The sequence below is a fragment of the Canis lupus genome, chromosome 14 (assembly GCF_003254725.2).
Source record: "Canis lupus dingo isolate Sandy chromosome 14, ASM325472v2, whole genome shotgun sequence".
NCBI lineage: Eukaryota > Metazoa > Chordata > Mammalia > Carnivora > Canidae > Canis > Canis lupus.
Genome location: NC_064256.1, coordinates 7,787,079 through 7,802,244, shown reverse-complemented (window position 1 = coordinate 7,802,244; position 15,166 = coordinate 7,787,079). Strand labels below are relative to the sequence as shown.

Below are 15,166 nucleotides of genomic sequence, written 5' to 3'. Positions count from 1 at the left end.
CGTTACCCCTTCCCCCCACCCTCTTGCCCTTCTGCAACCCTTCCTTTGTTTCCCAGTTAGAGGAGTCTCCCAGGGTTCGTCTTCGTCTCTAATTTTTCCCAGTTTCCCTCCTTTCCCTGATGGTCCCTTTCACTATTTCTTATATTCCATATATGAGTGAAACCATATGATGATTGTCCTCCAATTGACTTAGTCGCTCAGCATGATACCCTCCTGTTCCATCTACAGGGATGCAAATGGTAGGTATTCATCCTTTCTGATGGCTGAGTAATATTCCACTGTAGGTATAGACCACATCTTCTTTATCCAGTCATCTGTCGAAGGACATTGTGGATCCTTCCACAGTTTGGCTATTGTGCTGTGAGCATTGGGGTGCAGGTGTCCCATTTGTTTAACTACATCTATATCTTTGGGGTAAATACCCACTCCCACCCAGTTTAAAATCTCACTTCCAGGAGGTGATCCCAAAGTACTACAGCAGGCAGAGGAAGTCGTTTTTTGTTCGGGGGTCTCACCCAAGATCTGACATATAATTGATATTTAATAAATTATTTCTTCACTGTCACCACAGACTCCCAATTACATGTATAAAATGCAACCAGAATGCACATAGATGCATACATCGTACACATCATTTTAACAATCCTCATATTTTCAGAGAATATGAGACATCTGTCACACTATAACAGATAGCTATAACTGTGCCTCTAACAGTTCACAGACAAATTGCAGCTACTAAAGCATGCACAGACACAGATCACACACAATCATTCATTCAATAAATATTTACTGAGCTCCTACTATGTACCAGGCACTAGGGATAAAATTGGTAAGCTAAAAAGAGACACTAGTCCCTACTCTCATGGAGAATGAAGTCTAGTGGGGGGTAGACAGACATTAATTTTAAAAACTTACAAAGAAATCGTAGCATGTACACTACAAGATACCATGAGAACATACCCAAAACAAACATAACATACACACACAGAGACCCAGAACACAGGTCCTCCCAGAGACAGGAGAGAAACTTCCCTCAGGTCAGCTTATCAGACAGATCCAAGGCTGAGGGATCTCACTCCACCAGTAGACCTGGGTGCTCCTAGAACCTAGAAGGCAGAGACTACTTGCCATTCCATTGGGTTCAGGAACTGACCTGTGTGCAAGACTGCCACACCCTGCAGGGGTTGCAACTGAGAATGCACTTTTTAAATAATAACTTTTCAACAGTATAACCTGAACACATGGTAGGTAGAAAGTTCAAAAAGCGCAAAAGGTACAGTGAAAAGCAATTTCCCTTTCTCTTCAAACCCCATTTATTTTCAATACATTTTGGATGGATGGGATGACTGGTTGATAGTAATGGGGGGGGGGGAGCCTGAACACTTAACATCAGATTTATCAAGCCCTACCTCCAAGTAAATAATGCTCAAAAGAAAATGCCAGTTATTCTTAAACACATAACTCAAGAGAGGAAGTTCTGAAATGCAAAACAGATTTTTAAGGCTATGAGGTTAATCCTATCCCGGATAGACAGAGACCAATAGACAAAGGAAGTGGGATGTGTCATTTGAATAAAGTCGGTTTGGGATTCCACATTCCTCCCTCTTTTTTTTTTTTTTTTTTTTTTTTTTTGCCTCCTCTCCTGCCTCTTCACCACTTTAGAAATCAAAATTCTATCTCCAAAGACTTAACTGCAAGCTTCAGGGCTCTAGCTATAGGGAGGCCTTCCCAGTGCTGGCTGCAGTGTTCAGAGGGAAAAGAATCCTAAGAAGGCTTTTCCCCCCCCTCTTTGGGATGCCCCACAATTCTGTTTTAAGTACTTCTCACTCAGACCTTCCTTAAAGGACAAAACTGTCTGCCTATGCCCATCAGGGGGCAGCAGCCACCCACAATGTGGAGGACTTCTGTGCCTGTAGGGAAGGATAACCACACTGCTGACCCCATCTACACTTCCGGAGTTTCAGACCCGGCCCCCCATCTCAGTCTCCCAGCCTCAACCTCAGCCCAGTCCTCTCCTATCCATTCACATTAGGGACACCACGTGGTGCTTCAGTCAGGAATATTTGCTCATCCATCTACCCAGGACACATGCAGTGTTCTTTATTAAATAGCAGGAGTTGTGGTGCCCTGCACCACATCAGCAACGTGGCTTCCAGGGGAAATAAACTGTTGGCTTCTCCCTCATCCATCACTGTGCAGGAGCCTGGAAAGGAAGTAAGAGAGGCCTGGGCTGTGTGCTCTCTCCCAGCCAGCCTCCCAGGCACCATCCCTCTGGTTCCACTTCCCCTTGCAAGCCAAACCTTCTTAGAATACCACTTCCTTCTTATTCTTGGCACTTCTCATAACCCATTAGTGCTACTGTAATTATTTATATGATTAATTCTTTTTTTAAGATTTCATTTTTACATAATCTCTATACCCAAGTAGGGCTCAAACTTACAACCCCAAGGTCAAGAATCGCATACTTTGCCAACTGAGCCAGTCAGGCCCTCCTATATGATTAGATCAGCATCTGCCTACCCACAAAGACCTTCACTTAATAAGTTCAGGGCTGGCGCCCACCTCGTTCACCTCTTTCCTCAGCACCTCATATATTGTAAGCATTCAATGAAATGTTTTAAAGAGATTGAATGAATGAATGAATGAATGAATGAATGAATGAATGAATTTGTCTCTCAGTTCCCTGCAGGGACTCAGAATTGAAACTGAAGGGTGTATGCATTAAGATCTACCTGGGTTCCTCTGGGAAACCTGCTTGGGTGAGGGCTGAGGCACGGGACGAAAGGGAGGGCTTGTCACACCAAAGTCTTAGCCTCTTTATAAAGTCAAAGGGCTGAGGTAGCTCTTGCTGAGGAAAACCAAAGTGCTGGAGCTGGTGAACACTGAGCTGCAGTCTACCTCCCCAACCCCATCTCGTCAGCCCCATCCACAGCTTCCAGACAGTAAAGGAGTTTGTGAATGGGTGTCTGTGGACGGGGAGGGGAGGAATGACAGACAGACAGACCGACCGACAGACTGACTCGGCAGGGTATGTGGGGCTTGGACTGCTCTGCTGGAGCCTGTGTGCATGAACCCCAGGATCCCTGGTGGGGAGAGTGAATGAATGAGCCAGCTGGCAAGCATCAGAGTGAGGAAGAGGTGGCCAAAAGAAGTTGGGTGTGAGTAGAGGCAGATGGAAGGCTTGGTGAGGAAAAAAAAGAGCAATTTTTCCAGGCAGCAAGCACCCCTTCCATGGTATAAAGCAGCTCCAATGTTGGGTACGCTACAGCCACAACGACACCAATGAGAAATGCCTGTAATTAGGAGGCTGGCAGCTCTCTGGGCCTCAGCCCAGAGTGACGATGCAGCAAGAATTTCTGAGCCAAGCTGAGCCAGGTGATGGAGGAGATACAGTCAAAAACCACTCTCATCCTATCCCTCAGCGGCGCCTGTCCCACCTGCTTCTCATGGTCTTCCCTACTATGACCCTCACTCTCCCCAAACATCACTGACTCTTCCTCCTTCTGAGGTCTGAGACCCTGCACATTCCTGTCAGGCAAGACAGATCTTCAGGTGCAAGGAGAGTGGTGCTTTCATTCTCCCACTGGCGCATGGGCCTGGTCTGGTGAGGGCCCACCCCTCCCGGCCTCCCTGCCTGCTTTCCTCTTGACTCCCCGGCCTCCCTTCTCAAATCCCCAGGAGCTGATCGGCAGAGTCGGAGACAAAACCACTCCTATTCCTGTTTTTCCACTTTGAGCCTGGTATGTTATGCCCCTATAGGTTTCCCTGTGATGTGTAAGACATCTGCCAGAGCACTGCCAGATTTTCATTTTCAAACCTCATCTATGACCCTGTTTTAGTGCCACTCTGAACTTACTGCATTTTAGCCAAGTGATAAATGCACACTACAGAGCTCAGAGCCAAATGCTCTGGACGAGGGAGAGGTTACAGAGTGCCTGGTGTGCCTGGGTCTCTGCACTGTCAGTTCTGCTTTGGTGGGTAGGATGGGGCCTTTCTTCAGGGAGGATCTACACCTATGGGAGATGAGTGAAGGATAAGAGGGTTGTTAAGTCCAACCTTTTGAAAAGGCCCTGTTGGTAGGTAGAGCAGATAGTGTCCTCTGTGAATTCCTCCGGGGAACATGGCAGGGAGATTGCTGGGGATCCCAGCTCAAAGCAATCAAGCCCTTGACACGTGTATCAATGTTTCCATGAAGGACTTTACTACTAACTCATCCCTAGCCAGCTATCCACCCCAGCCTGCGGCCAGGCTCCTAGGGATGCAGACATTTCCACCAAAGTCTATAGCATTCCCGCCTAACTTCTCAGGGCCTCTTTCATCTCTGACAAGCCACTTCCCAGAGAGTCAGAGTGTTTTCAAGGGGTCACTCCCAGGGTCCTTGCTCATCCCAGCTGTAGGACAAGGCTTTGTGCAGTCAGGAGTGAAGGTCACTGGAGTCTAAGATGAAGCCATCCCACCCAAACACTGCTTGTCTTTCAGTTTTGATGGAACCGCTGCTATTGTTAACTCATCTAAACCTTTCCAAGAAGATCAGACCTTTCTCTGAAAATATTTTATTGATAAATTAACTCTGAAAGCGCTCACCTCCCACCCAACTGCTGTAGAGTCTCCTCGATGGGCCATGGATCCTTCTATGGGGGACCCTTCTATGGGGAAGGACCCTGTGGAGGACAGGGAGTCTCACTCACACAGTAATGGGATTCCTGGGCATGGCAGAGGTGGGTGTGGGGACTGAAGCCAGTCTGAGGGTCCTCTGAGGACAGCCCCTCTCACTCAGCACCAGAATGGGGAGTGGCGGTCAGGAGTGGAGCACCTTGGAACTTTATTGCTGGTGAATGCCAAGGAAAGTGGGACCCCTGCCAGCCTAGCATTGCAGCTGAGGGATCCGCACCCAGGGCTCCAGAGGAGGTGGCACTGACTCCCAATCAATAGAACCTGGCTGCTGACCCACCCACCCAGGGACCCCTGGATGGGGAAGGAAGCAGGGGGAGGTATCTGAGCCAGGCAGGATTGGGGAAGGGTTACAGTGTGCAGGTCTCGGGCAGAGCAGGCGTCAGGAGGGGGCATAGGCTGGGGCAGCCAGGGGGCTGCCTCTTCACAGGTCTATGGTGTCACTGCCCACACTCAGCTCATCGATCTGTCGGCAGGCGTCCAGGAACTGCTCCTGCAGCAAAGCCTCTGCGGCCTGCAGCTCAGGAGTGGGCTCTGGGGAGTCACGGGAGGGTGGGGACAGAGCCTGGTAGGAGCCTGAGCCCGGGAGGCTAGGGCTGCACCCTGAGGGCCTGGGTGGACTGAGGACGCAGACCAGTGGACAGCGTGGAGGCCTGTCCGGGCTGGAGCACAGCAGCATGGACGAGCTGTCCCGCGAAAGTCCGCACAGTGAGCCAGAAGAGGCGCTGCTGCCTGCGGGCCAGGCCCCGGGAGAGGGGAGCTCCTGGGGCGCAGAGGAGCCAGGGGCCTCCTCAGACCTCCCACTGGGCCCAGCCCGCGTCTTCGCCCCCAGCGAGGTGGTGCGGTAGAGGCCGAGCCCAGGCAGGGCTTCCCCGAAGGCAGGGCCCTGGAAGAGGCCGGGCGTGAGCAGGGCCTCGCTGCAGAGGGCCTCCTCAATGCTGCGCCGCAGGTTGATTGGGGAGGGCGGGCGGAAGTCCACGGTGTAATCGCTGCAGGGGGAGGAGGCCGGAGAAGGGGCCGGGTTTCCCGCCGCCCCTTCGAAGCCCCGGCAGCCGCCTCCCTGGAGTAGGAGATCGGGGCCTGGCCCAGCCAGGGCGCACAGCTGCAGCAGCTCCGCGTCGCCACGGGCGATGGCGCCACCCAGGGGCTCCTTGTCTGGAGGCCCGGTGACCCAGCCCCCGGGCAGCAGCGGGGCCGCGTGGCCCGGGGACAAGCGGAAGAGCTTGGCCCAGCAGCGCGGCGGCACACGGGGACTGCTGAGCGCAGGGTAGAGGCCCAGCAGCGCCAACGGGAGCGCGACGCCCACCTCGCCCAAGCGCAGGCCTAGCTGGAAGGCCCACCAGGGCCAGGGTCCCTCCAGGCCAGGCTGGCCGCCATAGCCCAAGGCGTGCAGCACCTCGTAGCCCTGCAGGGCTCCACTCAGCAGCCCGAAAGTGCCCGCCACCGGGGCCGTGCGGGCCGCGCGCCGCCAGGACTCGCGCGGGGCGAAGGGGCTGCGCGCCTGCGGGACGGGGGTGGCGCCCTTGAAACCAGACCCTCCCAGGGGCGCCCCGGCCCGCCGCCGCCGGCCCCCCCAGCAGGACAGCGCCAGCAGGAGCCCGGAGAGGAGGGCGGCGAGGAGGGCGTGCAGCCCGCGGGAGGCCAGCCGCAGGGGCCGCAGCGGGCGGTGGGCGGCGCTCCCCACAGCGGCGGCGGCCGCCAGCCCCAGCCCCAGGAGCAGCAGCGCGGCCAGGCCGGCGGGACACCGCGGCGGGCGCGGGCGGGCCAGCAGCAGGCAGGCCAGGCCCAGGCCGGCGGCCAGGCAGGGCAGCGGCAGGTCCTGCAGCAGCAGCCAGGCGAGCGGGGGCAGCCGGTCGCGGTGGCCGTAGGCGTCGTAGAAGAGCGGGAAGGCCCGCGTGGTCCCGGCCGAGAGCAGGAGCAGGTCCAGCAGCGCCAGGCAGGGGGCGCCGGGCGGGCAGCGCCAGGGCAGGAGGGCTAGGGCCAGCAGCGCCAGCAGGGCCACCAGGCCGAAAAGCGTGCCTACCCCGTACACGTGGGCCTCCCAGGCCAGCCCCCAGCGAGCTCTGGCCTCCGCCCAGTCGGCCTCCAGGGTCAGGAAGAAGAGCGGTAGCGGGGCCCCAGGAGGCTGCCCCTCGGTTCCAGGCAGTCCTGCAATGCTGCAGGACCCTGGCCCGCACTCTGGCTCCACCGAAGGCTTCCCAAGGCTGGCAGGAGAGGCTTCATCTAGGCCAGAGGTGGAGATGGTGGGGTCTGTGGGCAAAGAACGTTTGTGTGAGGCAATTGTGCAGCCCTCCCCTTGACTTCCCTACAGTCAGTAGCCTGTATGCCAGTCAGAGTCTTCATAACATCTAGGACACATTTGTCTTAAATATGGGATTCACCTGGTCTCTCAGCCCCTTGCCTTCTGCCGGCCTTCAAACTCCATCAAACTCCTCAGTAATTTCAGCTCTCATCCCTGGAGGCATCCCTGACCCACCCTCAGCTATCTGCTTTGTTCATTTCCCTTCATCGCTCTGAGGTTCTACTGAAGAGGGTTTTTTCTTAAGAGGCCACCGAATTTTACAACTGGAAGGAACTGGAGAAGGCCCCTCTAGTTCAATCCTCCCACCAGAAAGAAAGCTTCTTAAGAACAAAGATTTTTGCTCTGCTCACATCTGAATCTCCACGCCTAAAATGGTGCCTGGCTCAGAGGAGGCTCCGAGCAGATACTCGTTGCGTAAATGAATCCCCTTATTTTCCTAGTGAAAACACTGAGGCTCTACAGAGAGACAAAGTGACTTGCCCAAGGTCACAAGTTGGCAGAGCTGCCACTAGAATCCAGCTCTGAACATTGGTCTGAGACACTTCTCATGGTTCCAGACCTTTTTCATAATGCTAGTTTGCTTATCTCTTATTCTGTAACCCTGACTCCCAACTCCCACCTTGGTGCTAGGAGAAGCTTCCCCTGCCCTTTTTCATCTGCTACCCCTTGCCCCCTGTCTCTTTAGGTAAAGCCCCTCTGCATACATGTGCATACATGCAGTGGGGGTAGAGGTAAGACACTCCTGACCCCAGCATCTGAGGAGAACACAATCTTTCCTATTCACCGGCCTTCCTGTCTGCCACACCCCCAGACTTTAGCTTCCCATGGCCGCGGTCCCCATGCTGACTCAGTCACTCAGTCATTTGTCTAAGGCTCTTAAGGTGCATGCCCCTTTAGTTCTCAATTCACTGTACAGAAGGTGACATTGGAATGGACTCCCCTGGGTCTCAAGGCTACCCTTGAATTCCCAGGAAGGAACCACTGGGGAGAGCATAGTGGGATAAGATGCCATCTTAGTGAGTGAGCCCCTCGAGTGCTCTAGGATTTGCTAACTTAGGCCCCCCGGGCCCCATTCTGTGCTCCAACACCTCCCTCACATCCCTCGGGGAAAGTAAAGTCAAAGGGCACTTGGTGTGGCTCAGTCGGCTGGGTGCCTGACTCTTGGTTTTGGCTTGGGTCATGATCTCGAGGTCATGGGATTGAGCTTCTTGCTCAGTGAGGAATCTGCTTAAGACAGTCTCTCCCTCTGCCCCTCCTCCATGCATGCTTGCTCCCTCTCTCTCCCTCTCTCTTGAAAATAAATAAATGAATCTTTTTTAAAAAGGGCGGGAGGGAGTCAAGGAAGAGAGGATGAGGAGCAAGATCCCTAATTTACTTTCTTGGAGCCAGAAAAGAACTAGAAAGAGATCCAAGGATTCTTCCCCTGGCCAGGCAGCAAAGGAAGATGTTTCAGGCTGAACCTCTCCCTACTCCACCTAGCAAGCTCAGCAGAACTGCAGCTGCAAACAAGTATGGAGGGAGGAAGATGGTGGTGAAGGATGGAGACACCCTGGGGAGGATGCGGAGGTGCACAGGAGGCAGATGTACAATGAGGAAGGGAGGGTCTCCTGACAGGCAGACTCCTGCCCCAACCGCCTGGCCATGCTCCCACCTTGCCTCAGCTGTACAATATGGGAAGACCCCAGGTGCATGCCCAGTCAGTGCCAGTTCACACTGGGAATGTGCAAAACAGCCATCCCAAGAACAAGGAAAAGGAGTGAGGGGGGCAGAAAGGGGCTCTGGAGAGAGAGGGGGGGGGAAGACAGAAATCAGACAACTGGGGAGAGCAGAGAGGGAGCAGCCAAAAATTTAAATATACACAGCTTGCTGCCTACTGCGAACAGCAGCATGTGCCCTGGTCCCCGTTCCATCACATTCCTCAAGTCTGAAATGGGAAGAGTACCTACTGCATAAGGCTGTTAGGAGGATAAATGGATGATGTGTCCAAAGCTCTTCAGAGAGCCTGGTGCATAATAAGCATTCGATATGTGATTGTTGTTGGTATCATCATTATCAGCTAATGTTTATCACCCATCAATCATCAGTTTGTGTTCATGTGAGCGTGACTATTCCTGGCCTCAAACTAGTTCTTGATTTAACCAACAAAAGTCTGTTGTCTCTTAGCACATCCTTAGTCAAATGAGTGAACATCAACACATCATTTCACTTTGTGAACCCTATTTTAAAAACATCATTTGGATGGACTAACCACCCCTGAACACCTAATGAAGACACACAGTCATGAGTTTAGTAAGGATCATTTGGCTGGGATGGCTTGTTGATCAGGAGTGGGTATCAATCTGACATTAGCAGCATCAAATATTTGTACCCCCTCCATCAACCTCATTCCTTTGTCCCCTCAGATGCTCTTGCCCAACCCACTTCTGCAAAGTGGATGAGTTTGCTTGGCTTTTCCCCCACTTTGGCGGGCTCTGCAGAAAGGCAATGGGACCGTGCCCAGGAGCTCCACAGCCTGAGCCAGACAGACTGCCACCCCTCACAGCCTCCTCTTTGCTCACTGAGCAGACAAGTTGCAGCTGTCAGAGATCTGGTCTACCTTACCTTCTTCCAGCTCCATTTCTTACCTGAGGGTCACAAGACACCTTATCTCTCACCTCTGTCCCCAAGCACTATGGCAACTAGAGCAAATTTTTAACATTTCTAAGCCAGAAAAAAAAAATTAAAACCAGAAAATAGACAAAGTATAGACCTCAGGCACAACTCAGGTCTCGGAGGGGGCAGTTCTGAAGTAGGAGCATTGCTTTCTGGGGGGAGGTAAGCATGCCCTGTGTACTCAGGGCTGGCCATGTTGTGAGTGGCAACAGGCAGAGAAGACCCAGCTTCTGCCTTGGAAGAATCCGCTTGACCTCATCCCATCTCCCTACTTGAGGCTTCCCCAGAAGGAGTCCTCAGTCTTCCCAAGAAGAGCCTAGATGATAGTGAGTTCCTAGGATCCCTCTCTTGAGCGGCCTTCTCTTACAAGGTGGTCCCACTCTGGGCCTGTGGCCCCTCTTGACCTCAGGGGCAAGAAAGGAGATAGGATGTCAATGTGAGTAATTGGTGAGGTCACAGCTGGCTGGGGAGGAGTCAGGGAGAGGGGCCTGCTAGATTTCTGGAAAGTCAGGCCTGATTATCTACCAGCTGCCCAGATCAAAGGCCTGGGAAGCTACTCTCCCAGTAGAAGTTATAGCCCATTCAGCTGCCTGGCCCCATTCCTCTCCCAACCCCCACCTCTAGGATCATGGAAGATTGATCCTCTTTGTCAGGGTAACAGATATTCGAAATATTTAACAACTGTAAATGCCACAGATGGCAGCCAATCAGAACAGACATCAGCCCTGGTGGTCAGGGAGTGGAGGGGAGTGCTCAGGGGGTGAAGGCCAGTGGGTACTTCTCAACTGGTTTCAAAGTCTTTCAATATGTTAATAACCTGCACAACTTCTCCTGGAGTATACCAGCTGAATACTAGTTCTGTCCAAGGTGAAGGGAACCTAATGCAAGAGAAGAGAAGCCCTAGAATCAAAGCTTAACCACACCTAGGTTAGGAAGGCCCTAGAGGAGACACACAGAGCCTCACTTTGTCCCTTAAGTGCTTAACACTACTCCCTACACACGCTGCTGGCTTGAGCAAGGCCCTTGACCTCACCAAGAAGCCTCTGGCCCTCCTGGGTTTATCTGAGAGAAATAACCAGGAAGAGGCTGAGTTCCTGCAACCATCAGTGAGAGGGGGGAGGAGGTAGGGCAGCAAGCTGGGCTTCCTCTGATACTGTCCAGACTCATTAAACCTGCCTGGCCAGCACTGTCACCCAGGCTGACAGACCGCCAGCCAACATCCTTCCCCTGGGGCCACAGAGCCTGCCCCCTCCCACCCTACAGCAGACCCTGCCACTGCTACACACTAGGCTGGATGGGGAGGGATCAGCAGCCCCGCCCCCCCCCCCCCAATCCCCACAGGCCCAAGAGTGCAGCAACTGATGGGGAGTGAGCCAGAGTCAGGTTCTGTCTTAAGTCTAGAACTGGAAGAAGCTAGAGGAGCTGGTTCCCACTGTGAAGTGGCCGAGAGGATTCACAGCAACAGGAAAGGCTTTGCAGAACTAAAGCTGGGCCTGGAGGTCCCTCTCCATGGTTCCCTGGGCCTCCCCTCCCACAGCCTCTCCCTGAGTGTGGACTCTGCCATGTGGGTTGTGATGTCCATCACATCTCAGGGCCAAGGGTGTGGTGCTCCAGCAGGAGGGTCTGGAAGTGTATTTGGGATGCAGGAGGGAAAAAAACCACGATTAACAGCTACTCTTTAATAAACTTCTACTTCATGCCCAGCCTCTTGCCAAGAGCTTATGTTATCTGGAAGCTTCACAATAACAAAATAGGTGCTATCATTAAACCCTAGATATATGAGAAAATTCAGGGTCAGAGAGGTTCAATAACTTGCCCAAGGTCACCCAGCCAGTTTGGAAGTGAGCTGGGATTCTGAACCAAGTCTCAAGATTCCAGAGCCCCTGCTCTTTCCTCTGCACCACCAGCTTGTCTATGTGCATATTCTGAAGTGTTCCCTTGAATAAGGGTGGCATCTGTCTCCTCACAGTCTTCTCTTCCACATCTTCCCATGAGGGGCCCAGCTCTGCTAAGGTTGACAACATGTCGTGTCATATCACACAGCAAAGGCGAGAGCCCCAAGGTTGGAGTAGGGGGTGGAGAGGCAGGCCAGGCAGGCTGGCGTGAAGGGTGGAGTTGGTACCGAGACTGTGGGAACCATGAAGGAGCTCCTGTATCTGTCTGCCTCTGATACAACTGTCTACATCCTGCTCTGCCTGGGATGACAAAACTCCCAGAGGACCATTACTTAACTCTGTGTGGGACTATCCCCAGCAACACTGGTTCTCAGACCGTTAATATATATCTCCATGGTGACGAAGGAGAGAATGGTGATGATGACTATGATGACATTGAAATAAAAAAGTCCCAGAACGCAGATGAGTGGCTAGCATGCAGTAAGTGCTAAATAAATGTCATGTTCAAGTGAATTGGACACTTACCTACTGATGCTGTTGCCATCGTGGCAGAGTTTAGGGAAGCAGCTGGGTCCAACGGTCCTGAGCTTGGGAGCTTTCTCTCCAGGGGGAAGGGGGGTGGGGACAGAGTGGTGCCAAAGAACCCTGCAAAGGGAGCATGTAGGGTTCAAGTGCCATCCTACCAGCCAGCCTTGGCTTCTGGGACTTTGGAGAAAATACTGTCCTTCCCCCAGAGCTTATGCTAAGGGAGCCAGTATATACCAAACAGGAATTGTAGCCACATGCACCCTTGGAGGTAAGCTACTAGGACCGAACCAAACTCCATATGGCAAACAGGGCATTTCCCCTACGGGAGCAGTGGCCCGTGTCCCAGGCCCTAGGAGAAGCAACAAAGAGTCAAAAAAAGGGGGGGGGGGTGTTTGCTGATTAGGCCCAAAGCACAGTGCCTGGCACGTAGAAGTATTCCCTAAGTGTTGGTTGCAATGAAATAAACACTCACCTGGAGAATCTGAAACCTGAGAGGCAGAGCTTGGGGATGGAGTTGGGCCTAAGGGGCTTGGGCCTGAGAGGTTCCGCAGTGGGGACAGAGTAGTGCCAAAGAACCCTGCAAAAGGAGCCCAGGCTGAAGCTTCCTCCTACCTGCCAGGCTTTGCAGCAGGGGCTCTCCTCCAGATGGGGTGGGTACTCACCAAAGGGTCCCAGGCGCCCGGCAATCTCTGCCAGACTGGCCCTCAGGCTGGGCAGCAGGGGCAGCGTTCGATGCCCCAGTGTGGGGGCCGCACCTGCTCTCAGCGCCATGTCAAACTTCAGCTCCAGCTCACTCTGGCGGAGCCTGGGAGCACTGGATGGAGGTGCCGTAGCTGTCAGAGCAGTGTTCCAGGTCACGGTGCCCATCCTGGGCTGATAGGGAGCAGTGGGCCGGTCAGTGGGCCCAGAGATGGGGGATGTGGACTCTGGAGACAGGGAGGAGGTCCAGGGAGTAGAGCTGCCTTCAGCAGATCCCCACTCTGGAGGGGAGTTCCCAAGGGAGCCCACTAGCAGTTCCCAAAAGGGATCAGTCCTCAGCCCACTGGCCACCTCTTCCTCAGGCTCCCGGCTGGGCCCAGAAGAGAGCGGCTGGGTCTCTGTGACAGGGAGTGCCCAGGCAGCAGCAGGTCCCCGAAGGTGGAATTTGAAGTTAAGTCCCAGGTTGAGAGACAGCATAGAGGCCTCACTCTGAGGTGGTGAGGTCAGAGTGGTAAGAGGGACACCTGTGACGGAGGAGGCAGGCTGGGGCCCCACTGGAACAGCAAGCAGGACCCAGCAGAACAGCCCCAGCCCCAGACAGCTATGCCCTGCCATGGCCCCACCTGGCCTCGGGTGGCCTCAATGGGCAGGGGCTCAGTTCTTCAGCACCTTTTGAGCTTGAAGGTCCTGGAGAGAGGAGAGGCGCTATGAGCCCTGGCTGCCTGAGACCAGATGCCCCCTGAGAGAGGCTGCTGGTCACAGAGAAGCAGGTGGTGGGGGGCAGGATGCAAAGAGCTCTGCCCAAGGAGAGTTGCCAGCTACTTCCTCCATTCAGGCCCCAGAACAGATCTCTCTCCTGTGGGTTCCCTCCCCTCCCCCTAAAGCCCTGCTCCCCTACCAGACTGGGCTCTGATGGCAACCAGCTGCCCTCATCCTCACCTGATAGCTGATTCCCAGACTCAGATCCCTTTCCTCCCTCTCTCCTGTCCTCTGGTCCTCCCTCTCTCCTCTCCAATAAATCAGATATTTATTGAGGCCTACTATGTGCCAAGCACCCTTCTGCTAATACAATTGTGAACAAGCAAACCCTCACAGAGGAGTCTCAACCTGCTCCCACGCCCACCTGGGGCCCTAAGCTACGGTGTTGGCACTGTCTCTCACTCAGAGCCCAGAGAACACGGGGCCCTGGGAGGGGCAAAGCCCAGGGCTGGATGATCTGGCGAGCTGGGGAAGGCAGCCAGGCTCCCGCCAGAGAAGCAGGGGGCCCTGGTCTGGCAGAAGCGGTCCCTTCAGCCTGTCCCCTCTTTCCAGGGGCTTGGCCTGCTCCCTTTCCCTTAACCCTAGAAGTGTTTGGGGGAGGGGCAGCTTGGCCGGCTCTGGCTTCCTGGGGAAGATGGCCAGGCAGGCAAGCCGGGCAAGGGGCTGCTGCAGTGGAGTCCGACCTTCCCCCCAACACCCCCTCCACGCACACACATCTGGTGGGGGAAGGGGAGGGTAAGCCAGGGACACACGTGCACCCGGCACCCTTACATCACACACATGGCCACACCTAGCTCCCGTGACACACTCACCCACTCACCCTGCACACACACGTGTACACGCACACACACACACCCGATTCTGCCGAATGCCCTCCCTTACTCGGGTTCAGACCCAAGCTCCATGAGCTCCCAACCTTCCCTGTCTCTCCACACACGCGCACACACACACGCCCCTCACAGACACGCACAGTATATACAGTCACACAGAGAGGCACACACACCCCTACGCACACATCCACGCACTCCGTACAGACATCACACACCTTCGTCCCTCTACACACCCACCCTCCCAGCCCTCGAAGGCTCGCTCGCCCGCTCGCTGGCGCCGGCGCCGGCTCCGGCTCTCGCTCGCGCTCTCCCCCGGCCCGGACCCGCCGACCTGCTCCTCCGCTCCCTCCCGCAGGCGGGGCTCCGCTGCCAAGTCCCCCGAGGACCCGAGGTCGCGGCGGCCCAGGCGCCCAGCCGGACCACGCTGCGCCGAGTCTCGCCGGTCCTCTGGGTCGCGCCCGACGCCCCTCGGCACGTCCCGGCGACCGCGGCCACGCCGCCACGCTGCCCCCGGTGTGGCCCGGCCCGCGGCCCGCAGCGCTGTGCCCCGCGGCCCGCCCGGTCCGGCTCGCCGCCCCGCGCTCCCTCCCCGCGGCGCCGCCTCCTGGCTGCGAGCCCCGCTCCCCGGCAGAGCCGCCCGCGCCGGGCTCCGCGGCAGCCGCGCTCTGACCGCGCGCCCGCCCGCCCTCCTCCCGCCCGCCTCCCTCCCTCGCGCGCGCCCCTCCCGCCCGCCCGCCCGCCCGCTCCCCGCCCGCTCCCCGCCCCGCCCCCGCCCCGCCCGGGCCGCCAGGCGGGCGCGCACCGCAGCGCCCAGCGCCCCCGCCTCTGTG

General features: G+C 55.4%; 1 protein-coding gene across 3 annotated transcripts; it reads right to left on the bottom strand.

Annotated features, from left to right (window-relative positions):
* Positions 1 to 4,537: 4,537 nt before the first annotated feature.
* Positions 4,538 to 14,851, bottom strand: PRRT4 (proline rich transmembrane protein 4). 3 transcript variants are annotated; one of them, XM_025471567.3, is made up of 5 exons: positions 14,668 to 14,851; positions 12,711 to 13,434; positions 12,521 to 12,625; positions 12,046 to 12,165; positions 4,538 to 6,921 (listed from the first exon to the last, which is right to left on the bottom strand). In XM_025471567.3, exons 2-5 carry the CDS (start codon positions 13,360 to 13,362, stop codon positions 5,096 to 5,098), a joined length of 2,703 nt encoding a protein of 900 aa, XP_025327352.1. In that variant the 5' UTR covers positions 13,363 to 13,434; positions 14,668 to 14,851; the 3' UTR covers positions 4,538 to 5,095. The 3 variants fall into 3 exon arrangements, with proteins under 3 accessions (XP_025327352.1, XP_025327351.1, XP_048949335.1); XM_025471566.3 differs by lacking the exon at positions 14,668 to 14,851 and having other exon boundaries at positions 12,711 to 14,573; XM_049093378.1 differs by lacking the exon at positions 14,668 to 14,851 and having other exon boundaries at positions 4,538 to 5,660; positions 12,711 to 14,573.
* Between the last annotated feature and the right edge of the window lie 315 nt (positions 14,852 to 15,166).

Bases quoted from the DNA above. Each gene is read 5' to 3' on its own strand.
- PRRT4 (XM_025471567.3), bottom strand. From the start codon at position 13,362: ATGGCAGGGCATAGCTGTCTGGGGCTGGGGCTGTTCTGCTGGGTCCTG. The intron at 12,626-12,710 runs GTGAGTACCCAC...CTCCTTTTGCAG, and splicing joins CGGGCGCCTGGGACCCTTTG to GGTTCTTTGGCACTACTCTG. The intron at 6,922-12,045 runs GTAAGTGTCCAA...CTTTGCCCACAG, and splicing joins GATGGCAACAGCATCAGTAG to ACCCCACCATCTCCACCTCT.